The following is a 26,558-nucleotide window of genomic DNA, read 5'->3' on the forward strand; positions in this document are numbered from 1 at the left end:
GCCTGGCGCATCCTCGCCCCCTCCCGCTGTCTGGAGCGCTCCTCGGGTGCAGCCTTGCAGCACTGGTTTGCAACGGCAGCGACGATTCTGTCACTCGGTCGGTGGGCGTCTGGGGGGCTGCGGCTCCCCGTGGTTACATTCAACCCGAGACCTGACGCTCCGCAAGAACCTCATACAAAATGCGTGCAGAAGCCCCGGGCAGGCGCAGCCTGCTGCCCCTCTCCAGACCCTCGCCTCTCCTTGCGCTGCGGTGAGCGGGGCAGACGGGAGCTGCCGGGGTGGCGGCTGCGGGCAGAGTTGCGCCACGCAGCGCGGCCCCCGTCCCCTCGCTGCTCTGCCTCGGCGGCCGCAGTTCTGCGTTTTGAAACCTGCAATAAGGAAGCGGCGCCAGCCCACGAGCTCGCTGCAGCGGGACGGGGCTCTGGGGAGCAAACATCCTCCGCCCGAGAAAAACCCCGCCAGAGTAAAGGCATTCGAGTGCGTCCTGTTTCTAGCATCAGGCGGGGATGCTGCGAGGCACGAAGGCAGCGCAAAGCGCTGCTGCGGCCTGGTCATGCGGTGGTGACAAAAAACAAAAAAAAAGGCGCCAGCCGCCTGGGGTGGGTGGTGCCCCTTGTGCTTTTATTTCAGTTCGCTTTATTTAAAAATGTAATAATCCCCCCCCCCCCAGAACAAAGAGAGATACATTTCCTTCACAGAAGAAAAATACAAGGGGTTTTTTTCAGTATAAGATACTTTAGAGTCCTCATTTACAAAATTAGGTTCCCTTACGCTTTCCTGAGCACTTTTTTTTTTGATAGTTGCAGGAAACACAGGTTATCGTTACGACATCGTATGGTTCTGCTCGCTTGGCCGGGAAGCCTCAGTCCCATCTCCCCCCTCCCCATGCAGACGCCGTCTGTCTGCTCTTCCTCAGGCCAGGAAGAGACGGCATCTGTACGACACGAGCCCACGCCGCAGCTCTCGCCTTCGCTCACGGAGCTGCAAGCAACAACAAACCCCCCCCCCGAACCCAAAGCAGCCGCTCGCAAGCCCCCAGGCAGCGCTGGTCTGGCCTCGCTCAGGCCCCGGCATGGCTCAGTGGCAGCAGCGTCCGCTGGGGAAAGGCTCCGTCCTGCCGGCGGGGCAGGGCTGAACTAGAGGACAAACACCCGCGCTGCCCCCCGGCTCTGCCCTCGCCTCTGGAGTGGCGGCGGCTGCCAGCTCAGTGGCTGGGGACCAGGCAAGCCCCGTGCAAGTGGCCCTGGAAAGGGCTGGGACCGGTGCTGGAGCAGAGCCTGCAGCTCACAGCGTACCGTACCCTGTCCCTGGCCAGGTTTCATGCAACTGTGCTGCAAAAATACCTCAGCGTGTGGTGCTAGGAGAGAGTTTACGTCCACCCGCAGGCCCTGAATTTGCTGAATTACATTTTTAAGACAAATTTTTCTCCGCAGCGAACCTCCCCAAAGCCTCATTTTTCTGCTCCCTCCTAGGATGTGGCGTTTACTGACTCGTCCTAACCTGCACAGACCTCCGGCGTACCGACAGCTCGGGACCCCGCCAGCCTCCAAAGCCTCACTGGCCTTTCCTACGCCCTCAGAAGCTTTTAAATGCAAACGTCAGCAGGTCACAGAAATGTTTAACGTGCAGCAGCCTCCCAGGTCCCCCTATAAAGGATTTACGCTTCTTTCCATGACTCTAAGGTAACGCAGGGCTTCTTTCCTGGACCTTGCAAATTAAGTGCAGCTTAGCAACGCTCTCTCACGTGAAGACTACAAACACAGAAACGCAAATCCATGACTGCAATTGGGTGTTCGAGATGCACCATTATAGATTTTGGGTTTTCCCCCCCCCAAAAAAAGTAACACCGGCTCGATCCGCCCCCAACAAACGAGCCTTTGAGAAGCGCGTACTACGTACCACAGGCCTAACGCTACTCTCGCGTCCTCCTCCAATACCCTCTGGCCGTCTGCGGTCACGCTGAAGCACTGGCTCTGGAGCAGCACCGTGGCGAAAGCACGGATTCAGCACTGAGCGCTGCCTGCAGAGCCCCCGGCTGTGACGAGCAGGCTCTGGAGTTCATCGAGGAGGAACGGGCTGGGCTCACCCTTCCCAGTGGCAGGCTTGATGCATCCTGATAAACACAGCTTACACATTTGCTCAAAAGGATGAAAGGTGAGGTGCCGCCAGCGTCCCGGTGCCGTGGCACTCCTAGCTTAACACACCAGAAGTCATCATTTTAGGGTTAAGTATGCCAACACTGCCATGGTCTGCAAGAGATAATGCCAGTTCAGAGAAAAAGAAGAGTCCCCGCTTCTACTCTAAGTAAAAAGTGTTTTCTTAAAATGCAAACAACCCCCAAACTTTCCAATTGCATTAATACTACACTCTTTATCTCAGCAGCAAAAGATCTGCTTCTTAGACGAGGCATTAAGAAATACCTGAAGCAACCAAGATGAGTACAATTGCTACAAAATACTTTCCCTCAGCAGCGTTCACGAACGTTAAGCCAGCTGCCTGATGATCTTTATAAGCAACAAAGCATCCTTATTCTTCCATAACATCACATCACCTCACTTTCAGTCAAGTTCAGGATTACAACATCAGCTACTTAAAAAAATAAAAATCATCTTGCATTGTTATCCCCCTGAATGCACTCGAGTCCGAGGCACTGGCGCACGGGCTGCAGTGCCGGGAGCAGAGGCTGTATTTGGCTGCCTCTCCCCCTCAGGATTCTTTTTCTCCAACCGAGTTCTGTGGTAATTTCCCTTCCAATCCGTCTGTAGAAATATTTGAGGTTAGTGTTGTGTTGGAGGTATGGGCCACCAGGCCTTGTGTTTTAAAATAGATGATATAAAATACTGGCAGAACAATTCCTATCAGGAGCATAATAAAAACTGCGTTCCACCACTGGATTCCACAGTCTGCACCATTACTGGTCTTCTGCTTCCCTGACTGGGGCAGCGGCCTCTCCAGCGCGTCCACGCAATACTCTGCGTTTAGCTGGACCTCCGCCTGCACCGCGTCCTGAATGCTCTTGTCAATCCCCTTGAAGTAGTCGCTCAGGCGCCTGCCATCAGCAGAGCTGCTCGCACCGTCGTCGGGCTCCGGTAAGTCCACGAGCGTCAGGCCGCTCTGGGAGGGCGCCGTCGGGACCGGCCTCAGTTCTCTGCCGTTCTCCGTTAACAGCCCGTGGGTCTTCACGGGGATCTTGATGGACTTTAGTGCATATAAGTCCTGCTCCCGGATGAAGTTGTTGACACGTTTGATATCTGCAACCTACAGAATCCAAAAAGGACAGGAATATTAGTGCAGGACAACCGGGCCTTCTACCAGAACCGAAGCAGGCAGTAGCTACAAAACCAGTGTACAAGCAGCAGCCAGAAGATAAAAGCAAGCCCTGGCTGCAAATGGCTGAGTGCTTTGCGGAGATTGCCCAGCTGTTCCAGGGATGCTCCAGGTCCTGCAGGATAGAGACGTCCCCTATTAAACCAGTCTACAACCTCCTCTGGTGCTCCTGTATCTCCTCTCAGGCTGTATTTTGCTTAATATTGTTTTTCCTTCCTTTTGCTTTCTTTACCCTTCTCTCACTTATTTACTTTCTAATCCAAGTTAAGGCAAGAAAAGTCTTTATAACAGTTCCTTTTAAAGATAGTCTTCATACCTTAAACAATTCAGGAGTGTTTAAGGTGAGAGGACAACATCAATATGAGCAGGGAAAATCTTCCTCCTGCTCGGAAAGCGATTTCAGAGCGAACAGAGCTCCATCTTTGGAGCATACCGCAGTTTTGAAAGCAAGATCACAGCCGGGCAGAGAGCAGGCGAGCCTCTCTCCCACACAGGCATGAGCACCCTTTGCTCGTGTGCCCAAGCACCACCCCTCTTCTGCACTCGGCCGCTCCACGCAGCTCAGTTCTCCACAGCTGGTAAATGCTCCTGCCGAAGGGGCGCTTACGGCAATCTCCGTGCATCTGTCATCATCTTTGGCTGTTTGCGTGCGGGGTCTCCATCTGTGACTGGTATTCCCACCCAGCTCGGTGATGCAAACAGCAGTAAGGGGAGCAAGAAAGAACAAACCATACATACGGCGTAAGTCACAAGGACAGCCGGTATCAAAGAAAAGACAAAGGCAAGGCAGCGTTTCTTTGTTTAATGTTAAATAAAGAGAAGACAGCTTAATACAGCGTGCATTGACAACCACCTAATAAGTCAGTACGTGAACTTCTCAGTTGCCCTAAATCCTGTGTCAAAGAAAACACACAAACAGGACTGTCAACAGGTGCGAGGAGCTCTCCAAAGCAGCCAGGAGACATGAAAGAACCTCAAGGGAAAGGCTGGAGGATGCAAACCAAAGAAAACAGCAAGACCCCAAACCTAAGAGAAAGGTAACACGAACAGGTTAACCACCTGCGACATATCACACAGAGGAGACACAGTACGAGGACTGCACTTTTGGAGAAAGTTTGATTTGTTCTTTTAGAAATCTCGCAGATCACTGTATGAACTGCATTCACAAGCTTGAGGCTACCAACAGAACTGGGGAACTAAACCCAAGAAAGCGACTGACTTCCTCAGCAAACATGTAAGTGCCATCAGCGCTAAAATCACGGATAGTTCAGGGCAAAGATCTCCTTTTAAAAGGCAACACATGAATACACCAGAAGGGAGCCCGAACGCCTCCTTTGCCATTGCAACAGATGTTCAGGGCTACTGGCAGGCTGTGCTGCTGCCAGGAGCGGGCAGGGAGCCCCCAGCAGCACAGGAGGTGCCAAGGGGAAGGCAGCCCTCCCGCCCCTGCAGGGAGCTCCCACAGGCCCAGGGCCTGCACTGGGCCACAGGAGAGAGGAGCTGCAGCGGCTCTGCCCGCAGCCGCTCTGCCCTCCAGCCCCTACAGGCCGTCAGGGAAGCACACATCAAGCTCATCTCTACCGTGCAATCCCTGAAAGGTGGCGAGTCTGCTACGTCACAGCCAGAAAGCGAGACTCCGCTGAAAGGCAGAGATGAGATGAATGCCTGCATCTCACGTTTTCTCTGCAAAGCCTGAGAAATCTGAAAATGGGACGTTTAATCTAGATCCTAATCTGGTGCCCTCGAGGCAAAGGGAATCCTCAGTTGCTGGTTCAGACTCCTCACAGTTTGCCCAACATCAGGACTTAAACCCTGCAAAATTATTTAGTTATGAAATAACAACCTCACCCAAAGACTCCTAACTGAGGTGGTGCTTCAATTTTTTGTTTTGTTCCAACAAAAGCAAATTATTGGGACAGTAAATATCCCCCGCAGTGTCTGCAATCAAACACTGCAATGTTGTGCTAAGGATCTAGAAACAGAAAGTGGAGCAGCGCTCACGTAGAAACAACAAACAAAGCTGATGGGAAGCATGCAAGGGCACTTGGCTGCACAAGCCATTCAGGCTTATTTTCTGTACTCATTTTTTTGGCTGCAGTGAGCTCCTCTTGTCCCAGCTAAGAACAATGCCAAAAGCAGGCCAGGACTATAAATGGTCAAGAGTAAAAATGAGATTTTTAAAGTGCTTTGCATCTCTGCCAAGTTATCTGTAGCACACACAAAGCTATTTGTTGCACTGTCTTAATACCCCCACCCCAAGTAAGCCCTGATGACTCTGAAACCAAGGATAAGTCCTCACTGATTTCACAGAGAAGCTCATCCTGGATTTTTAAAACACAGTTGCATATACTTGTGGCTACAAATCTTTCTCACTGATGTCCTGGTAGCCTTTCAGGAGCTGCCTAATTGTGCAAGTAAACCAAAGTACATCGAAATCGATCGGTGCCAGTCTGTAATCAAACAAATACACAGATCTCCAATAATAAGCATTACTGTACCTCTTCAATTTAACTGGAACAAGTCGGAAGTGCCCTTTCTGGAAGGGAGGCAGGCAGTAGGACAATTTTTTTCCTATGGGAGGAGAACAGTGACTACCTGGTCCCTCCCCATCAGCTTGCCTTCCCCACCAGACAAGCCCAGCAGCCTTCAGGAGGGCAGGCAGAGCAGATCTACCCGCAGCCGCTGCGGCCGAAAGGCTGCGGGAGCAGGGCAGCAGAGGAGGCAGACGAGCAATGGTGGCAGGGACAGGACTGAGCCCTCCTGAGTTACAGTACAGGGGGCACAGCTGGCTTTTTCATGCCATAAACCAAAAGAGTCGTTCAGAATCTTCCTTCTTTGAGTTCACCAAACTGCTGTGATTTGGCATAAGTGCCAGTAACAACGCAATTGCTACTGCTTAGAGATGAGCGCATACGACTACAAAGTCAACCGCTGTAGCTCTGAGTTCTCATGCTCTACCGGTGCCAATCAAGGCCTATTCAAGCCCTACCAGGCTCACTTCTTCAGAGGCATCAGGCTCGTCAGCAGAACCTAGAAGGGTTTCTTTTTTTGTTTTGTTTTTGTTTCTAAGGGAATGGGAGGGGAGGAATTGTCGCAATTCCTCTAGGCTCTCTTGCTTCAGCTGCAGCACACAGCTGTGCTGTTAAGCAAGACAGACCGCAATAGTATTGCAGCAGTTGAGCCAGTCCTGTATCATTATCCCCATCCAGGTCACCGTCCAATTGTTTGCATCATGGAACTTTTTAATCACAGTCTAGCTTGCAGATAAAGGAGGCTCTAAAAATACAGTTCTAACTGCTAAACAACAGGGTACTTCTAACGTTCAGATCAGGTAATGAAACTTTTCAACAGTTTTTCTATAAAGCTCTCTGCTTTGGAACAAAGACAATATATTTTGTAGTACGTTCCAACTCCAGAGAAAATGCACCGCGCATACGCACTCCCTTCCGCCTGCAGATGGCTGAACCGCACACGCTTCTGGGTACGACAGCGAACAATCAAAACCCACATGCACAGACAGCACCTGGCCTCTGTGACCCAGACTTTGCCACCTCTCCTTCTGCAAGTCCACCCCTGTTAGACTTAGGCCCTCCTTGCAATATGTAAGATCATACCTTTCAAAAAATAAATGTAAAAAAACCCCAAACCAGACCCCACCGGAGTGGCATTTCTTTGTACTGTTCAGTTTGCTTCAAACCTGTATGCTCCTGGAGAGCAGAGCCCTCACCTTCATTTCTGTACTCAGCTTCCTATTTTTTGCCCTCACTTAAATAACTAAGTACAAATCATGACTGCTACACTGCACAGTCACCCAAATTAAACAGGAAAGCAGGTCGCGCAGGGTGTGGGGTTGATGATAACATCTTCCTAGGCCTTTAGCTGAAGAACTCTTGTTTATTTGTTTGTTTGTGCCTTTCTCTGGCTCAGTTTCACCCAGATATTGACCATTCATGGAATACTCGGTGCAAACACTTTTCAGTGTCAAAACTATTAGGCAACAGCATGCCTTCCTGTAATTCTGGAAACTAAGCTACACATAAAACACCTCTAAAGTAATTAAAGCCAAACAAACAAGAGATAGCTCTTACTTTACAACCATACTGCAGGGCTAGCTTGTTAAGATTATCATCCTCTGTAATCTCTCGTTCCAGAAGCACCACATCTCCAACTCTGTCCCGAGAAGTGCTGCACCGCTGCTGCTCCTTGCCCCTCGGTCGCAATTCCATAACATTGAGTTCATCCTCTGATGACTCTTCTGAATCAGACTGGCCATTGGGAAACACATACACCTGCCTGCCCGGGTAATTATGGATGGTGACAGGAGCCTGGAAGGATCTTGTCCGGCTCTCATTCAGCCTCATCTTTTATACCAGCACCTGGAAGAAAAACCAGACATTTTTAGTTTCCTTCATACCTGTATTTATTTCTTAGCATGTAAGATGTGGGGGAATGGACGAAAAGCACAGTAGTGTTGCACGTGTGCGCACACACACACACACACAAAGCTGTCCTTCTACCCAGAGCTTCTCGGGGCAAACCCAAAGGATGCCACTCTAGCAGCAACGACAGAAATACTAGAAACCTTATGTACACAAACTGCCAACAATGGGCACATTATTTTCAAACTTTTTTTTTGTCTACCTGTGGACAAACCACTACATAACTCTACTTTGCTACACATCTTAAAGACTACTTTCTATAATTCCATAAAATAAGCAGCAGAGTCACTTGATCCAAGAGTCTTTAACTCTGGTTAAAAAAAAAAAAAAAAAAATCATCCATGGAACCACTAGACTGGAACGACCACATCAGATCTCCTACCAATATACATTAAAAACTGGCCAACGTTATCCTTTATGTCACTTTTCCAGAAGTCCTTAATTCTCTACGCTTTAAGAATCCACATTTTAATTTCATGGAAGTGCACTTCTTTTTTTGTTTCAATAAGGACAGCTCAAGCCACACGTAACTTCAACCTGAATGCTAAGGCCATTTTGTTGTATAAAGACAAGAACCTGCCTGAGCACTTTGCTTTAATTACTGCTAGGCCTACAGCAGCAAGTTATTAGGAAGCTACTTTTTTTTTTTTCTTCAATCCTCAGCTCCACCATTAGTTGTCAGAGTCAGGTACAGGTAAGAAAAACCCCCCATTCTCACAGAACTCCACTGACCTTAATATTCTCAGTCTACCCATTAGGGATTCTTACGGTGAAACCACTACCATTTTATGCCATTTCTTTAGTATTGAGCACGGCATGCAGCTGTGCCAGAAGAGCTTAAGCTCGAAGGCCACGGTTTCCCTGGACGCTCCCGTGGGACACCCCTGCCTTTGGATAAGCTGTAAGCCAAGCGCCCTCCTCCGAGGGTGCTCCCCGCCGCACTTCACCTTTCGTTTCTCCCCAGGGAGGGCCAAAACTCTTCTCCAGCCCGGCTCTGGCCGCCCCAACCCGGGTCGGGCACCAACACAAATGGCGAACCGGCTGCCGGCAACCACAGGGAGGCAGGAGCCCGCCTTCCCGCGCCCCCCTCCCCGCTCCGGCAGGGCAGAGGGGCACCCCCACCGCGGGATGGGCGCTCCGCCACCGCCACCGCGCCCGGGGCCGGCGGCGGCGCCTCCGCAGGGCGAGGGCCCCGCACCGACCCCCTCGGCGCCTCAGGAGGGCCCCGCTCCCCTCGGCGCCTCAGGGGGGGGCCGGGCCCCTCGGCGCCTCAGGGGGGGGCCGGGCCCCGCAGGGCCCCGCTCTCCTCAGCGCCGGAGGGACGCGGGCCCCTGGTCCGCGGCGGCCGGTCCCTGCCCCGCTCCCCGCAGCCCCCGCGCCCCGAGGGGCGGCCGGGCCCTGTCCCCCGTGGCGGACCGTACCCCGAGCCCCCCGCACTGACCCGCCGCTCGCCGGCCATCGGCCACACGCACCAACGTAGCCCCGAATCTCGCCCAGCTCTCCTCCCATTGGCTAACAGCGCCGGAAGGCGGGACCCTCAGCGCCGTCTAGCCAATGGGTGGCGGAGAAAGGCTGTGGAGCGAGGTTGGTTGAGCGGTCAGCACGGAACGTGTCGGCGGGAGGGCGGGCCCCACTTAAAGGGCCCGCGCCCCTGGGCCGAGTCCGGGAGAGACCGGTGCGCGAAGCGCTCGCAAGAGCGGGGAGACGAGGTGCGTCTGTACAGCCCTGCGTGTGGTGCCACTGCAGTGACACACCTCACACTGAGGTACGTACAGGGATAATGAAATCTCAGTTATTACACTGTCAGTATATCGATCACACGCACACATATCCCATCTATAGCGGACTCGGCCTCATTTGGGGAGTGCCGAGGCATTGCTGGCAGGGTGGCGTGGCCAGTCCGGGCCTTGCGCTGCTCGCCATTGCTCGGCAAGGCTGGCGAGGGCATGTGGGCGCCGTCCCCGTGCCCGCGCCGACGCGCGTACCCCCACGGCGCATCCCCTGCCAGCCAGCCTCGCACGCCAAGCTGCCTCCAGACGCGCGGCGCTGGCGGTTTGTGATTTCCAAGATCAGCCTTTTCCCTCTCGTTTTGTGGCTAGCACGTGGCACCGCCTCGCTGCACCCCGCGTACAGCCACAGCTCCCGGTGCCGCGTCCCCCTTCCAGCCACGCTGCCCCACGGACTCGCCGCTCGTGCTTGGCTCCAGCCACGGCGAAGCCGGTGCCTGCAGAGCCGACGAGGTGTGTTCTGCACTGGTATGTTTTCCTTGGCCCGTCCCCACTCAGGGCTTGTGTTTAAAAAACAAGCTCAGGACAAATCTTTAACAAGTTCCACATGCAAAGCTTTTCTGGGGTGGGGGGGAGAGGAGAAATATCTCCTCATAGCTGGTTGCAGGAACGAACCGGGTACCACTCGCCCCAAGGGTCTCTTGCGAGGGACGGCCTTGGGGCTCTGCTCAGAAGCCTGAAGCTGGGCGCTCTTTGTGCTAAAGGAGATGGACAAACCTAGCTTTAAGTTAAATTAAAGCTATGCGCATTTGCCAGCTATCCCTTTGCCTTCTCTCGCGCAATCCGGGTGCTGGAAACAGGGAAGGCAAGAGGGGAGAGTATTTCCTTTCCAGCTCTTGGTACCTCTAGGTTAGATGCAACATCGGTTGATAAATGTCACACACTGGAGAGGAAGGCAGGCTCCCTAAGCATCAATGTTATTTTTTTAAGCAACAGTGCTCCCTCACGGCTCTCGCTGGCCCACACATCTTTGTGGGGCTGAGTGATTTTGGCAGGGCTGGAAGGGCAGTGGGCAAGTGGCCAGGCAGGGCTGCGGCCGAGCCCAGCTCCCCCGAGCAGCCGGCCAGCACCCCATCTCCAAGCAGGTGGTAGGATTTCCTTCCCTCCATCCCTGGGCCAGCTCGTCTCATGAACAGATGATTTTTGGGGCTTGGCCAGCTTACATACTTTTCTGACCCAACAGACGATGGATTTAGTGTGCTGGAGAGGGCTCTGCAAGCATGGGGACTAGATGAGACATGCCAAAATGCCTTCCCTGAGCCACTTATAATCTCTCTGTGAGTACTGAGGTTTAAAAGTTACGAGTAATAGTCACGCTTTGTCAAACAAATACAGGTTACTCAGGGTAACCTGCTCAAACCTGGAAAATACAAGTGCTAAGGAAACGCGGGAGAAACAACCAGACTTTGCTGACAGAGCTAAGTCTGGGTTGGGTTACTTAACTGTCATTTACTGTTTATTATTTTTCTAACTTTTAAAATATGAGGGAGAATTATTGATCTCACGGAAAGACACCGGGAAATGTAGATGGGAAATTGCTTCATCCTCCAGCTGAAAGATCCTTACAGAATCCTTATGAAAAAGGTGGTTTTCTCCCAACTGTTGGGATGAAACAGCTGTTAAGAAAATCAAGCAAAAAAGCTTTTAGTAGTGGGACTCAGAATCACTTTCCTTCTCGGATTTGTCTACCCAAATCGTGAACGTGGAAATACAGAAGTACTCGACTGGCGTCAACTGATGGCAAATAATTCATGCTCATTTGTGCGTTTGTACAGGCTGAGCCGGACATTTGCTTGCAGTCCTGTCCTGGAAGAAATGTGTGCAGTGTCCAGACTATCACGCACACACGTGCCCTGTAACACAACGTAATGGGTAATCTGTCACCGAGATTTAAACATCCCTGCACAGACAAACCTGCAGGTTTCTCTGCTGCCTCTGATACATACTGACTTCTTTTCTGTCTGTCCAGAAAGTCTTCCAGCGGTCCTAATGGAGAAAGAATTAAAGCCTTAGGACAAAACCTGCCAATTTAGGGCCTTTCAGGCCGTCATTATCAAGGGGAAAGGACAGAAGAAAGGCCCGTTTCTGTTCTTTTTTCTGCCTTCATGGGCACTCACGCTGCCAATGTGCTTCCCGCCTTTTATGGGACATTAAAACAGCTCAGGATTTTTTTCTGTCTGTGGAAGATTCTGCAGGGACCAGCTCTGCACTAGTTCATGGAAAGGCCCTTTACTTTTCTTGCTTCCAGGAACCTGACGTACAACTCTAGTGGTGCCTAAATAGGACCCGGATGGATCTTGACAAATACACTTCAAGCAGGACATGGAGAAGCTCCCAGTCCATTTTCTGGTGTTTTCTAGACCTAAGGCATTACACAGACATAAACCACCCCAGCACTGCGGCAGCACTGTTTGCCCGTAGCAGCAGGACCCCAGGTACCTGCTGTTGTTGTGGTCCCATGAAATGACTCTGCTCTCCCTCCCAGTGGTCTGTCTGCAAGAAATTTATGCTGCAAAAGGATCACAGTCCCTGCAAGAATTTACTGCTTTAAACATGTAGCGTTCTTGAGGTATAGGACTTTACAAGATTCCTTATATCTTGGCCTAAAATTCACATGGCAGATGTGATATGTTTTACCAGGCCTGAATAGGGAAATGACAGGGAATTAGTGTCCATTTGCTGAGTGCAGCCCTGCCCCTTCTGCCCTCTGGGACCTTCAAGCTATCGTATTGTACCTTAAAATATTATAATTATTCTCACTTCAGCAAGAAATCTGCCTCTAGCAGAGTGGGGTAATTTCACTATTAGGTAGTTAATCCAACAAGGATTTATTACACTGAAAAAAGCACCACAACAGGACACTTCTCAAAATGTTTTAGATACCTGTCTGCTTTTTCCAGGCTTTTTCAGTGTGAGCATCCTCCGCTGATCTTTCCATTTACAACAGCTGAAGTTCAGCCTTGTGTCCTTTCCAGACAGCTTTTGCTGACTCCCTGGCCTTTCCTGAGCCATTTCACTTCGCAGCAGAATAGCTCAACTCTGCACCTCAGAACAGCTTATCCTTCCTGGTCCTCCAAGCCCGACTGCTCCCCACCGCATTTTGTGTAAGCCAGGTTTGTTCAAACCAAAGTAGAGAGACGCGCTGGCCTGTGAGCAATCAGCAGATACATCATGTCAGACCCGGTCGCCAAGTGAACTGAGGGATGTGTCTGCTCAGCAGCTTTGTTACCGCAAATGTTACTGCTTCCCAGCGGCCTCACCATGCTGAAGCTCAATAGATGCAAACTGTGGTCAGCATGAAGAATATGATAATTCTTAACAAGAAATAACTGTCCATTTTGTAGGAGAGCTGGTGTTGGCTCTGGGCCAGTTGCATGGATGATGTCATCATTCCAAATAATTGAAATATTTTTGTTGTTAGCAGATAGATTGTGAGAGCTGCAAAGCCCCAAACAACTGAAGTCTGTCTGAGAGCTGAATGGCTCAGTCATTATACACATTCAGTGAACATAAGGGTCATACGTCCCCTGAATTTCAGGAAGAAATCCTCCTACCCCTGACTTACATCAATGCAGAGGACAAAAGAACTGAGAAAGTCTGCTCATTTTTGCTTAATCCAAAGTAGCAATGTGTCCATGGTGCTGGGCACCAGCCAGCATTCACGTCGATGCAAGCTCCTTCCCAGGGAATGTCAGTTAATCACTTTGTGATAAAGAATCAAAACTTTAATGAAGGTCTCGGTCGGGGCTTTCCGAAGAGAGCATAATCTAGAATAGGGCTCTCCTCTCCTTACTCTCCTTGTCCCTGCAATCCCTGTAGGCTCTTCCTCAGATCCAGAATTCCTGTTCTTTTCATCACTTTGGTTTTCTCCCTCTTTTTTCAGGCTCACTTCAGAAGTGTCAGAAGCGTCAGACACATATTCCTTGTGTCTTTCTTTGCTTCTCTTTAAGCAGTCTTCTAAACTCTGCAATAAAATCTATTATTTGGATTTCAGCTTATTCAGTGATAGTCTGCTTTTCCCCTTGGGAAACGAATAACTTAAAGTGCAACTCACAGAAAGCAGCTCCAGTCTCTCTTGCACTGGTATTCAATTAACTCGCCTGCCCAGAGATGGGCCATTTCACACATCCGTGCACGCGTTGGTCGTCGGTGCTAACTGATGCTCAGGCTACAGCTGCTCAGGCTGGCATCTGACGGCTTCCAACCGTTCAGGACTAGTAGGAGTAAAAATTGCAATTCATAAATCACCAGGGCCATCATTAACTGTGACTTGATCCATAACTTGGGATTAATAAAAGCAAGACAGAGTGAAATCATTCACCCATTTCCTTCGCCATATGGGCTATTAACAGTAAAAATGTAGAATGTACAGTCAATAAAAGATGAAAGAGGGGACCCTTACAAGTAGCAAACTGCCATCCTGACACTACCTACAGCACGAGTTAAAGAAATACTTCTTGATCATCTCCTTCTTAATATCAACCAAGTATTCCTGTTCAGTTTAGCATATACAGGGGAAGGCTCCTATACAGCACTGTGAGACAACAGGAATCTGCTGATAGTCCTGATATTGCTGAATTAAAAAAAAAACAAAAAGAAACCAAAACCAAAACCAAAACAAAAAAAAACCAAAAAACAAACCAAAAAGAAAAAGATGAGTATTCCTTTCTATCTTTATTTCATTGTCTCCTAGCGGGAGACTGAGAAGGCAGCTGTAGCAAACCATGTCCACATTCAGGACCATGTCCATTATAGAAATTATGATGCCTCTATTGCAAATAATTTATAAAAGCTGGGCTTTGCTCTAGTTTTGGACTAATGTAGCATAACCGATTTCAGTGAAGTTACCCCTGTGTTAAGGCAGAAGTATGAGCCAAATACGACAAAATAATACTCTCCTTGGTGTCTGGAGTGACTAAGCGTATGTGGGTACTATATGTACATTTGATTGAATTATATACACAACAATAAGTTTAAGAGGTTGATACAGTAGGCACACAACACAGGGAAGAAAACCTCAGTTAAATTAAATTAATTATAGGTATATAATTAATATAGTTAATCGAGCCATGGGGGTTACTCTGAGTGCATGTTTGGCAGCACCGCGTTACACCTTGCCTCTTTTAAAGGTTTCTCCCGTTGAAAGCACTGGTCTAGCTCAGCAGGTTCCAGACTTAGTCATGGGTAACTCTGCATAGGAGCACTACTCCTGTCGTTGACTGCCCTGAGGCTGAAACGTAACACTCCCAGGAACAAGTTGATGGTTTAGGTCGTCACATCTGGAAAGAAGCACAAAGCCTGTGTCTGCTGCTGTGCAGAAGAGAGCTGGCTGGCAGCCAGCTTCACGCCTTATCTGCAGGGACATCCCTGGCTCAGGGGTGACCCAGCCTGGATACGGCCTGCACCTTCCTTATTCAAGGGTAGACCCAGCAGCAATGGGACCCCCAGCCCGGCAGCCCCCACCTTGCCCATCCCTCCGAACGGCCGCAGCATGTGGCCGACCCCGTGGCCTGTGGCCCTCCCCAGGTGGGACCCTGCTGTTGCTGGCAATGAGAAGAGGGATTTGTCATCCCTCTGAGTCAGGGTGTGAGGTGCTGGGTACCCTGTACCTCTGACTTCATCCAGGGCAGAAGCACAGCTCTTGCCTCCACCCTCGCAAGCTTTTTCTCCTGTTTGTAACATAGCAGGTGTTATAATAAAGACCCAGCTTCATCATTCATCTCCAGCTCAGACATCAAATTACTCCCACCTACGAGGACTACATTTGAAACTCTCTCACGTATGCTGTGACTCTTAGGAATGAGACTCTAATCTCGGGAACCAGAATGCAGATCTAAACAGCACTGCCGTCTCCTGGAGGAGATAACGTGTCTTTGCTCAGAGACCTAGTGCTGTGCTTGCCTTCTATCACGCAGCACCACTTGGCAGGCGCTGCCTGGTTTATGTGATAGCAGACACTGAATTACTTCAGAAAACCAGAGACTTATTCCTTATATAAAAACAAATGACTAATTAAAAGTGGTTTTAATTTTGCAGTTAATATTTTCGTGGGATTGTGCCAAATTCTGGAGTCCATACTCCACACCCTGTCCTTCTGGAGGAATTTGGCTAGGGAAAGCACTGTAAGATTTGTTCCCTTTCCTCTCCCTTTTACTCTTAAAATCCCTCTCCCCCCACCTTCTCCCTTCCTGAAACTGGTAAATTGTGAAGAACAGGAATGTTCCTGGGAAGAAACCCAGGCAGAATCAGATTCAGAACAAGTCAAAGATTTCTTGCATAGCTGAAGCATGTGTTTGCAATCCCCAATTGCCGGAGCACGTAAGTGCTGCCAGCGCATGTTGTTCCCTTCAGATGTTCTCAGAGAGCTTTAGGCAGTGCCCAGGACTGTGGACAATGTTCAGCTGAGGCATTGCTCCTTGGCCCATCTGTTAATGGTGCCAGGGCCAAAAAGACTCTCGGTAAAGGACTTCGGCTTTCCAAGAAGCCATGTTAGTGATGGTCAGGGCCATTGGTCTGCATGACCCCCCTGAGCCACAAACTGGCTCCATTTGGGCCAGTGAGAGTTTGGCTGCTGCTCCCAACCTATCACCCCAGGCTTCAGGCAGCTTCCAGGATTAATGAACTCCAGAATAATTAGCATGTGCAGCCCAACAAATTACTGCCCAACACAGAAGGACAAAACCATGAGATCCCTAATGGATGTCCAAAAGGTAAATTGTAACTGTTGGCAAGCAGCAGGTAGATAGCCAGTAACTACAGCCTGTTCTCCCGTCTGCCTGAGAGGTGCCACTGATCCTGAGGGAGAGTAACTCTTTCAAGAGATGCTATTTAATGGTTCAAAACTGGAACCTGACAGGGTCAAGAAGAATGGGAGTTGGGGGCTGAGACACTGGTTGGAAAAACACAACTTCACTGTATTTGTGAGGAAGCTTTTGTCCTTGGCACCATGCAGAGCACAGTATATTACAGGAGCACAAAGTGAGTCCTTGCTCAAGCTGGTGCTGATGCTGGGGAAAGGCAGGTTGATGAAAGCAACACTTGTCTTTCCAATGACCTTATCATGTGAGCTCAGCCTGCCAAGAGCTGTCTCTCGCTTTGCGCTCCTCGTGGTCTGAGCCAACAAGCCTGAATGCGCTGTGCTGATATCTGATATTGTTCGGCATTGCATGGCGGTCTCTGAGCGTTGCACATGCATCCTTTCAGAATGGGACGATGATGCCTCTGTGCTTTGCTGAGTATCATGTGCCTCCATGCTGTCTCCAGCTCGTCTTACTTCCAAACATGTCTAATCTGTCTTTGCAATTTTTTAAATATAAGGTGCCCCAGGGAAGGCCCTGAGCTTGCAGGAGGAACTGAAGAGCCAGAAGGGTCTTCCAATGCAAGATCTTTGACCTCAGTAGCTGAGAGGCTGTGCTGTGCTTAGCCTGGCTCTCCTTCACGCCCAAATAGGGTTCCCACATCTTTACTGGTGCGTGGCAACGATAATGAGCAAGTAACACATGGGGGCAGCAGCAGGCTTTCCTTTCGGTCAGTCTGGGAGTCTGTGGTTGTAGCATCCTCGCAAGGGTCTTGCAGAACTGAGGTGCTCCCAGATTTGAGGGTCACTGCGCTGGGCACAAGCCCAGAGTGACAGCTACAGCTGATCAAACCATGGAAAAGCAAGTCGTAGGAGAGAGGGGCTTTGTGGCCTCATGGGACAGGGTGTCAGCACTGAAACCTGTGCTTTTGTCATTGCATCTGGTCCTTCTCCAGTTCCTGCAGTCCCAGCCTAAGCAGTTCTGTGCTCATGTTACAAAGAACATTAAACCGGCAGACAGTTACAGCATTGTCTGCAATGGCAAATATGGCTGGAGTGAAAATCCCAGGTCTCAGCTCAGATTCCACTGCATCCCACCGGACAAGCCTTGCTGAGCTGGTTGCACTACAGACAGGATGGAGCCCAGCGTGTCCCTTTCAGTGAGGTGAAATGAAAAAAGATGCTCTTATCTGACTGCGCCACGAAGAAAGATGCAGGGTTCATCTGATACCATTTATTCTCCTGGAGACTCTGAATGTTCAGGTAATGGGGCAAAGCCTTGATCTTGGCTGTGAAGGTCTTAAAAGCCAAGTTTTCAGAGTAGGAGCATTTCAGTCAGGGAAGTCGCTATAATTTACATAGCAAGGCTCTGGAATTCTCTGGCAGGGCTATTTCCAGAACAGGGCGTCTTTTTTCCCGCTCCGGGTGAGCAGAACTTCAGGATTTGCTTGTGCACCTGATATTTGCCTGGCCGCTCACATCAGTGCTCCCCATCGTGTGAGTAATATGGTGTCTGAGCAGTACGGACCCAAGCTGATGCTGGAAATGGCAAGAAATAAAAAAAAAAAAACAACCAAACAGGAAAAGCCAGCTCAGTCACCAGAAATGATGATGGATTAATTATAATAAGGGACGGGAAACAAAACAGCCCTGTGCTCCATGAGTAGTTAAAAAAAAAAAATCAGATAAATGCCCAGATAGGACAAGCATTTGCTGTAATTGAGGCTGCTACTTTAATTGGAAAGTGCTGTTAACACAGCTGCCTGACCGAGGCGAGTGCAACAGCACAGCAGGGCTGTTGCAGATCTGCAAGTAAACAGCCGAATTGCATCTCTCAGCTTCAATCTGCGAATTTCTGAAGCCAAAAGAACAGCTTTAAATTTAAAACTTCTGTTGGAGCTCGTACTTCAATTGGGCTATGTGCCAGGATATGCAAAGACTTAGGGCATGAAGAGTCTCATGTAGATGAAAAGACAGTGGGGAGTCATTTGAGTTGGCTAGTAACGTACTAAGCTATAGCAGGATCTGCCTTCATTCCCTTTAAACCAACTTGTGGGGAGGAAAATTGGGAAACCTGACATATAATCACTTGTAATTGTTACAGCAAAAGCTAAGGCCTTGATACAACTCCTGTCTCCTGCACACAGCCCAACAGAGGGGTCCCAGCCCGAAGCTGGCCCTGCCCTTTCAGTAACTGGGCTGTGAAGTAGCCCCTGAAAATGCCCAAAACCACTAACTGACCACCATTAAGGACATCCAAGCTGCTCTGTTGGCTGTTGTTTTCTATTCATTTCAAACAATAATCTCAGGCAACCTTTAACCACGGAATAACAGGACAGTTTTGCACTTAACCTTGTTCTTCCAAGGAGCTCAAAGTGCTTTATAAAGCCGCAGCCAAGCAGTGCCATAATGGTACCTCTGCTGTTGCACAGTGGTTCCCTGAGTTACAGGGAAGTGAACTGATTCACCCGAGGCTGCACAACGTGTTGGCATGTCAGCACAGCCCAGATCCCAGCTTTCTGGGAAGCTGGGGTGAGCACACATTAAGCGATGAAAGACGTGTCTGGCTGTCAATAAAGACTTAGAAAAGCTGCAATTGCAAACTGTGAACAGTAGCAAAGTGACACAAACACTAGCAGCATGATCACCAGGTACCAAACAAAGCACAACTAGCCAAATCAGTTTCTTATAAGGAAAAGAAAGAAGAGCAGAACAATGTCTTTTACTATGTGGGCTGTGTCCCTGCTGGTTAACGCTGCAGCTCCCTGCGCAGGCAGGCCTTAGATGGACAGGCTGAGAATAATTACCAGGAGTCCATGCAATCCTTTGCTGGGACTCTTCACTGCCAGAAGCTGCTTTACAATATTCCCAGCTGTTTCCCTAAGTATCCAACAGATTGGACAAAATTAAAGAAACATGGGCCTTGGGCTTCAAGACCACTGGGAAGTCACTAATCGGGCTCCCAGCTGAACCGAACACAAGGAGGAACATTGTTAGCAATAAACACAGACAAACCTTCTCGAATTGGAGCCATGGAATGGGTATGTGCTTCTGGGGAAACCTTCGCCTTCCCTCTGGACCACGTTCACCATGAGGTGAGGGGCCCCAGTGGGCAGTGGGGCTTTTATTGTAGTGCCAGGATGGCACTACTCTCAGATGATAGGAGAAAAAAAAGTCACACCAAAAGCTTCATAAGCACAAAACCCCCACCCATAGCCCTTGTTCTGGTGCAGGGTTCTGGTCCAAAGGGGGAGGGTGGCATTTCCACTTGTTTTGAGGCTAGTGCTAGCCAAATCTCCTAAAAGCCAAGGGCCAAATGCTGATCTTTCTCTTCAAGGAACAGTCCCATGGAATGGGTCAAAGACAAAGCAGTTGCAAGCACGGCTCGCACCTCACGTATAACAAAAAGGCCCCATCCTGCAGCGATGCCTGCATACACCCTGCTCTGCACAAGCAAGCAGCCCTCTGTACAGAGCTGAGCTGTACGCTGAGGGCTGTCCTGGCGCCAGTCTCCAGCCCAGGCACAGTGCCCAGGCAGCCAGGAGACCGGGACGAAGGGCCCAAGGGCAGAGCTGACCGTCCAGGCTGCGGGAGCCCTCACCCTTTGCATGCCCATACAGGTGGTGGGCAGGCAGCCTGGGGAGCTGCGGAGGCAGGGGCCAGGTTCACAGGCCCACAGTCCATGTAGAGTGCACCAACCTGGCAGAGATGACTTCGTAGGTCCAAGGCCTGGATGCAAGAAGGGAGTGTCACCATGGTCTCCTCCATCAGAAGCTGGCTCTGGGGTCATGCCAACGAGGGGACCATCAACGTGGTATGTGGGTGTGTGGGAGCATGTTGGCCATGATGCTTGGCCTTTAAATCTGCCACAATCCTGGGGAAGCTGTGCCAGGACCCTACGTTGCCTCTTGGAGTGCTGAAATCAGAGCAAGAACAAGAGAAAAAAAAAGAAGGGGGAAGAGGAACTGTTATGAGAATTAAAGTGACAAATGAGCAGATGAAAGGTACAAAGTGTCATCTTTCTTTTGTGTTCCCAGGTGGGCCTTTACCAGCAACAGAATGAATACCACACAGAACCAGGCAGCAGTGGATCAGGTAACCCCGCCTTGCCCCATTCCTTAAAGTTCAAACCACAGAAATGCTGAGGTCTTGCTAAAAGCAAAGCACTGTCCCTCATCTCATCGTTACGTGCAACCCAGAGTCTGTGGATAGCAGCTACAGTGAATTAACATGAGCAAAAGTAGCTGGACTGAATTTCCTAATGAAGAAAAAAAATTACAGGCATGTTGTTAAGAAAGAATAAGCACTAATTCTCTCTGTTTATTCTGATTCATTTTGTTTGGTTGTGCTTGCCCTAGGAAACAGGAAAGCTGGTGGCGATCATATTAGCAAAGAAAATAGAAGAGCAACAAGTTTATAGTTTAGAATTCATGCAAATATTGTGCCAGTGACTGAACCAGAAAAAGAAGAAGTTGGCTCTGCAGCAGTCACTAAGTTAAGAAAGGATCTATTGATTAGATACTCTTGGGGAACAATCTCAGAATGATGTGAAAGATAGATGGGAAATGGTGCTGCAGAGCTAAGCTAAGCAATCGGGAGAGCTTACTGCATCGTTTGGGTTTTTTCTTTGCTTTCCTCCCCATTTTTCCCCATTTATTACTAGAAGAAAGAGTATTTTTGCCTGTAAAAATCTTTGTGCCTAAAGAGATAACACTGGGGTGCGCTCCTGCACCAGTGCTGAACTTCTGGGTAGCTTTGCTTCAACTTGCTGGAGAAAATCATAGCAAAGCTGTTAGCTATCGATCTCTATGTGATCAACATTACCTTGACTTTAAGCATCTACACTTACAAACTCCTTGCTTGTGGGGAAAAAATATATCACAATGGTTCCAACTTACCAGAAAGCCGCTCCCACCAGCTGCTCTTTGTGGAAATGTCAAAGGAACGAGACCAAGTCCCAGATGGTCAGAGAACACAAGCTACGGCTAGCCAGGAGGAGTAGATGCTGTCAAATGTGCCATCTGGAGAGGTGAGGAAAGACGGGGCAGCTTCTTTGTGCAGGAGATAAAGCTTCACGCCTTTTTTTATAGATGTGATGTGTTTACAGATGTTCCCAGAAAGGGGCAGTAGAGACCAAACCCACACAATGAATAGAAAGATACGTCCTGATCAGAGAGAAACAAATAAAGAGCGAGAATTATTTGCAATGCTTTTTTTCCTTGGCATACAGAGGCTCCACCATGTGTCCATTCAAATAAAAACAACGGGACCTTCACAGGCCAAGATGGGGTATATAGGCCAAATGCTTGCTACACAATAATCTCAATCCGCTCTGAGGTCGCTTCCTTCACCTGCTTTTCAGAGGAGGACACTAACCCTGCCCAAACGTGGACACTGTGTGGGCTGCAAGAGCTGGCACAAGGACGTGTAATGCCTCAGGGACCACTGTATAATGCATTGCTTAACACTTATGTCCCTGCAGCAGCACGGCAACCTTTGAGTTGGCTTATTAGCAGGGGGAACAATAATAATTTGGTTAATAATAATAAAGGTTTGCTATCAGGCTCATGAGTACCTATACCACGGCTCATCACTAACACAATTTGGCTTCTGCCTAACCTTGAAAGAGAAGAGACAAGAGAAAAACGGGTGCTTATAAAATCAAGATTCCCAACAGCTCATGTTGGTGTGAAGGTGCGAAGCAGGGAAGCCCATCCCTGGACCACCTTTACAATCTCTTCAGGCTCTCTGGAACCACACAGAGTTCATGCTAGAGCTAATTCAAGCTGCTGCCTGAAGGAAAAGGCACAGTTATTTACCTGGAGCAAATCTCACATGTCTTACTTCACTTAAGCCACTTATCCCAGCCCTGTGCTATTACTTAATGCCATTCTCTTGCACTGTCCATAATCCACAATGGAGGGGGTGATTTTGCTGGTGGGGATGTCCAGGAGCTCCAGTCATGGGACAATATAACAGGCATAAACCATGCAGCCAGTCTCTTCCTCAAAGACTTTCTGCCTAAGAATAAGCTTTGAAAACATGAAAGCAAGCAGGCATGTGGGGTGAGAAACCAGCTATCTACAGCAGAGGAGCTAAGGCAGTAACAGCTTCATCAGGAAACCAAGAACCCTTTCTGGTCCTGCTTTCAGCATAACTCAACACACCAGCAAATCTGGCTGCAGACTGAAATCTTGGCTTCCCCTGAAGCCAATGGCAAACGTCCCACTGGCTTCAATGGGAGCAGGACTTCATGCCAGATCTCGTGCTTCCCATTCCTTTACTGTAGCCATGAGAGCAAGCTTCCCTTCCAAGGCTGTGTCTGCAGCTAGGGCCTTCAGGAGCAGAAGAATGGCTCTCCTTGCAACCTGAGAAGTATCAATGGGAAATGAAAGACTTTTTTTTTAACAGAAATAGCGATTGCCCCAAAGAACAACTTGCTTGGAGCTATGGGGCTCTCTGGAGCCCCATTTCTTTCTCTCTGAAATTTTACCCTTAGACTTTAACTGTCCACAGGATGCGCAGCAGCTCAAGCACACAGCTTTTGGCTGTGACAAAATCACTAGGGGGAGAGATGGTATGAGCTGGGTTATGCAGCTAGCGACACTCATCTCCCTCAGTCTTAACATCCCTCATTCCATACCTGCTCACATAGCAGTACCTATACATAGTGTGACTTAGAGAGCAAGACAGCCAACAGTCAGGGGAAGACTAAGTTGGCCCATTTCTGCTTTTATCTACAACAGAGTTGATGCCTACTGGAGGAGGTAAAGAAAGGGATGCTGGAAGAGCTGTGTGCTGACCACACAGGGCTCTACATTTGCTCTGGCACAAGCATCTCTCTGCTGAGATGAGCATCTTGAGATCTCCAAGCTATTTGCGAGGTGGCAAGGTCACAGCTCTCATTCCCTGCAAATCTTTGCTTTCCTTGGCAAAAATGAAGAATTTTGTTAGGGAAATCTTGGTGGGTGTTTTGCGATCAGTCAAGCACAGCAGATTACATTACTGGAGGGTGTATACAGGACCTCCCGTCTTCTAGACATAGTGAAATGAGTCTGTTTGCTCCAGAAATTCAGGAGTCACCAGCATGGTGCTGACCACCTGTATTATTTCTTAGGTCACGCGGCATGTCTACTGGACAGATTGATGTCTGTACAGCTGACTGTTTGCATATCAATTCTAGAGTCAAAGGAAATTCTTCAAATCCCAGAGCACAAATGTGCACTGCTACAGAAAAGCAGGTGGAGATGTGCCAAGTTACAGCTCCTCAGTTGCTACCCCTGTAATGAATGCCCTGCAAGGAAAACTGGAAAATACTTCATGAAAGAGCAAAGATAACACAAGACTATCTGGCAAAGGGTAGAATTTAATATGAATGGCTTTCCTTTAGTCACTGTATTTCCTGTTCCTAACTTAACCCTCTGAAATCAGCAATGGGCTATAAACTTCTGCACATGTAAAAGGTCTTTCACTGAAAGATCTCACAGCACTTTGCAAATACTAGGGACTGCTGAGGGATGGCTGTCTCCTGAGGAGACTGCCCATGTAGCCAATGGGCAGATGCTCCTTTAGCTGCAGAGGCCAAACTGACATCTGGCTTCTGCCCCCTCTGCAAGAACATCTTCCTTCTTTGTCTCCCAGTTCATCACAGGAACTCAGGCAACAAGAGGAACTGGGCTCCCCTGGAATTCACGCTCCAGATTCAGTCTGAAAAACCCCTTCTCCATGGACCAACGGGCAATAAGATACACAGCAATGATGTGACTGGTGTCATTTCAGCCCATCAGCTGCTTTAGGATCTTGTCCCCGGAGGACATCAGGGTTACACGGAGACTGCTCGTGGCTGTGCATGGCTCAGCTGCTGGTGTATCTAAACAGCTCCATTAAACAACAGTACACTGAAGCTTGCTTTGAAAGTGAGCTGGGCTAGGCCCCATCTCCCCACTCTTCCCTGTCAACTGGTACTTGCCTGGAGGGGTCCAAATATTAGTCAACGTGGATAAGAGATGCACAACATGGCTCCTCTGAGTCCTGCGGTCCTTCAGTCAGAGGAGAACTTTCTGTGCCATCCACATCTTCCTTTAACCTGGCAAAGTACCTGAATTACTGAGCTGACTTGCCAAGAGAGACTTAGGCTGGAAACATCTCTAGAAAGATGGCTCTCATTAATGGCTGAGGCCTGCAAAAGAGCACAGTGCTGGCTGGGGCACAGAGCTGGGGAGAGAAGCAATAGTCATCGCTGCCTCATGTTCGGCCCTTCGGACAGTCTCCTCTCTTGGAAGATGCACTGTTTTGCCTGTATGACTGTTGGCAGAAACTAATGAGCAGAGCTGGTTGAAAATTTTCCATCAAAACAATATTTCTGTTTTGCCAGAAGATAGTTTAAAAATTAAGTGGAAAAATTAGAGAAAAGAGCTTGGGTTTTGGCTGACATTGTTGGTCAAAAAAATCTGAAACTTGAGATTTTTTTAGCCAAAAATGGAAGCATTTGGGGTAAGGCAGGGGAGGAAAGGGGAGGAGCCTGGCAGGTCTTAGCGATACCCTGAAAAACATCTAAGAAAATTTTGACAAATATGAGGATGTTTTTGTCAATTTTTTCCATAGCAAAAGATACTTCTGCTTTTAGAACCATACAGGGAGACTGGAAAACAAACAAGCAAATATGCTTTTTCTTTCTTTTATATATGGCTAAAGATACTCCATAGCTTAAAGTATAAGCATAGGCGGCAATTCCTCTAGAGAGATACATAAGAAAGACCAGATCTCTCATAGCAGCTGCCCAAGACCCAACTACCCCAAAACTGTAATTCTCAGAAAGGGACACACACACAGCTGATGCTGCTGTGAGTTTGTACAGCTGATGGAAAGCCTCGATAACCTCACAGTTGCCTTGCATACAAATAAACCGAGCCACGAGGACAGCCAGGGAAAAGGCACTGCTTGCGATGGAAGGTACTGCGCGCACAGCTGTTGCAAAACTATCCGTACTTAAGAGTCAGGCAGCCACAGGCAATGTTTTTGCTAATAATGTTGCAGAGAGAACGGCACACAAATACCTGGGAACCCGCAGAAAGCTGTATTCCATCTTGCTTACACAATAATGTGGTTTTTCTTTTTCCCCTTTAAAACTGTTTCTTCAGCAAAACACTGCTGGGAAAAAAAACAGCTGGATTCTCCCTTACCGTCTGGGAAATGCGACTGACAGCATTTCTTGGGCTCAGTGTCACAGTCCCCTCCTCAAGGTATTGTTGGCCAGTGTTGTGAAATGATGCAGGGAAGAAGTCGTGAGTGAGGGCGGCTGAAGAGCCCAGCAGTCTGGTAGTTCAGCAGGACCCTCCTTCCTCGACACAAACCTGGGAATAAAGCAGAGGTGACAGTGCTGAAGCCAACGCAGAGCAAGTGGCACAGAAGGCGAATCCGCTCTGTGAGAAAACCAAGATGTGACATGTTGTTATTAGGCAGTGGGGAGCAGGGGAGGTTTGATTTATAGCGATTTCCTAAGGAATTAGACCACGATTCTGGACAGGATTTATATTTTAAACAACACTCAATTTTTTTAAAGGACTAATTCAATCTAGATGTGGATTTCATACCTTTTCCTTAATGAGAGCAGCACTGGGGGAAGCACGCTCAGAAGTACTGACGTGTCCTGGCAGGGGCTCCGACTGCTGCAACTCGCCTCGCTGACAGCCTGAGCTTGACTCTTGTTCCACGACGGCCTGGGGTTACAGTCCCGGCGACTTCCACCACAAGCAGCTCTGGCTCAGAGCCGCCGAAGTGATAAAAGACTTCTTGTGAGATCATCTCAGGAGGCAAGTTTGGTGCCAAACAAAGCTGCAGTCTGGTTGTGTCTTTTTGCCATTAGAGACAAAATCAAGGGGAAAAATACAGAGCTGGGGAAATAAATGGAAGCTGCAAAATGTTCAAATAATGTCTTTTCCAAGAAAATAAAAAAAAAAACAACCCAAGAATGGCTTGTCTGGCTTTGCTGGCCAGGCCATGGTTGCACTGATCTTTGTGCAACCTAAAGGTTCTGTTAGAGGATACCCCTTTTTCACCGATTCACCGACAGTCTGAATAGTTTCACTGCCTGTCTCCAGGACGGCTGCACAATGATGTTGTAGTATGCAGTGACCTTACAGAAAACTGTCAGTGATCTTTCAACAGCTGATGCTTTTTGGGGTAGTAGAGCCAGCCATACAGACTGGC

General features: G+C 48.9%; 2 protein-coding genes across 7 annotated transcripts; one reads left to right on the forward strand and one right to left on the reverse strand.

Annotated features, from left to right (window-relative positions):
- Positions 1 to 101: 101 nt before the first annotated feature.
- LYSMD4 (LysM domain containing 4) lies at positions 102 to 21,383 on the reverse strand. 6 transcript variants are annotated; one of them, XR_015701480.1, is made up of 4 exons: positions 9,208 to 9,325; positions 7,416 to 7,703; positions 2,421 to 3,258; positions 102 to 2,249 (listed from the first exon to the last, which is right to left on the reverse strand). XR_015701480.1 is itself a non-coding variant. In XM_087744630.1 (4 exons), exons 3-4 carry the CDS (start codon positions 7,686 to 7,688, stop codon positions 2,707 to 2,709), a joined length of 825 nt encoding a protein of 274 aa, XP_087600756.1. In that variant the 5' UTR covers positions 7,689 to 7,703; positions 20,049 to 20,265; positions 21,248 to 21,383; the 3' UTR covers positions 2,294 to 2,706. The 6 variants fall into 6 exon arrangements, 5 of the variants coding, with proteins under 5 accessions (XP_087600756.1, XP_087600758.1, XP_087600755.1 ...); XM_087744630.1 differs by lacking the exons at positions 102 to 2,249; positions 9,208 to 9,325 and adding exons at positions 20,049 to 20,265; positions 21,248 to 21,383 and having other exon boundaries at positions 2,294 to 3,258; XM_087744632.1 differs by lacking the exons at positions 102 to 2,249; positions 9,208 to 9,325 and adding an exon at positions 20,049 to 20,361 and having other exon boundaries at positions 2,294 to 3,258.
- Positions 8,583 to 25,613, forward strand: LOC148050311 (uncharacterized). The gene is made up of 7 exons (XM_087744361.1): positions 8,583 to 8,975; positions 9,286 to 9,531; positions 9,866 to 10,006; positions 19,970 to 20,163; positions 20,387 to 20,444; positions 21,251 to 21,378; positions 25,490 to 25,613. The coding sequence occupies exons 1-7, from the start codon at positions 8,583 to 8,585 to the stop codon at positions 25,611 to 25,613; spliced, it is 1,284 nt and encodes a 427-aa protein (XP_087600487.1).
- The last annotated feature ends 945 nt before the right edge of the window (positions 25,614 to 26,558 follow it).

This window comes from Nipponia nippon, unplaced genomic scaffold, assembly GCF_047370975.1.
Source record: "Nipponia nippon isolate SJK-2023a ecotype South Korea unplaced genomic scaffold, ASM4737097v1 scaffold_9, whole genome shotgun sequence".
NCBI lineage: Eukaryota > Metazoa > Chordata > Aves > Pelecaniformes > Threskiornithidae > Nipponia > Nipponia nippon.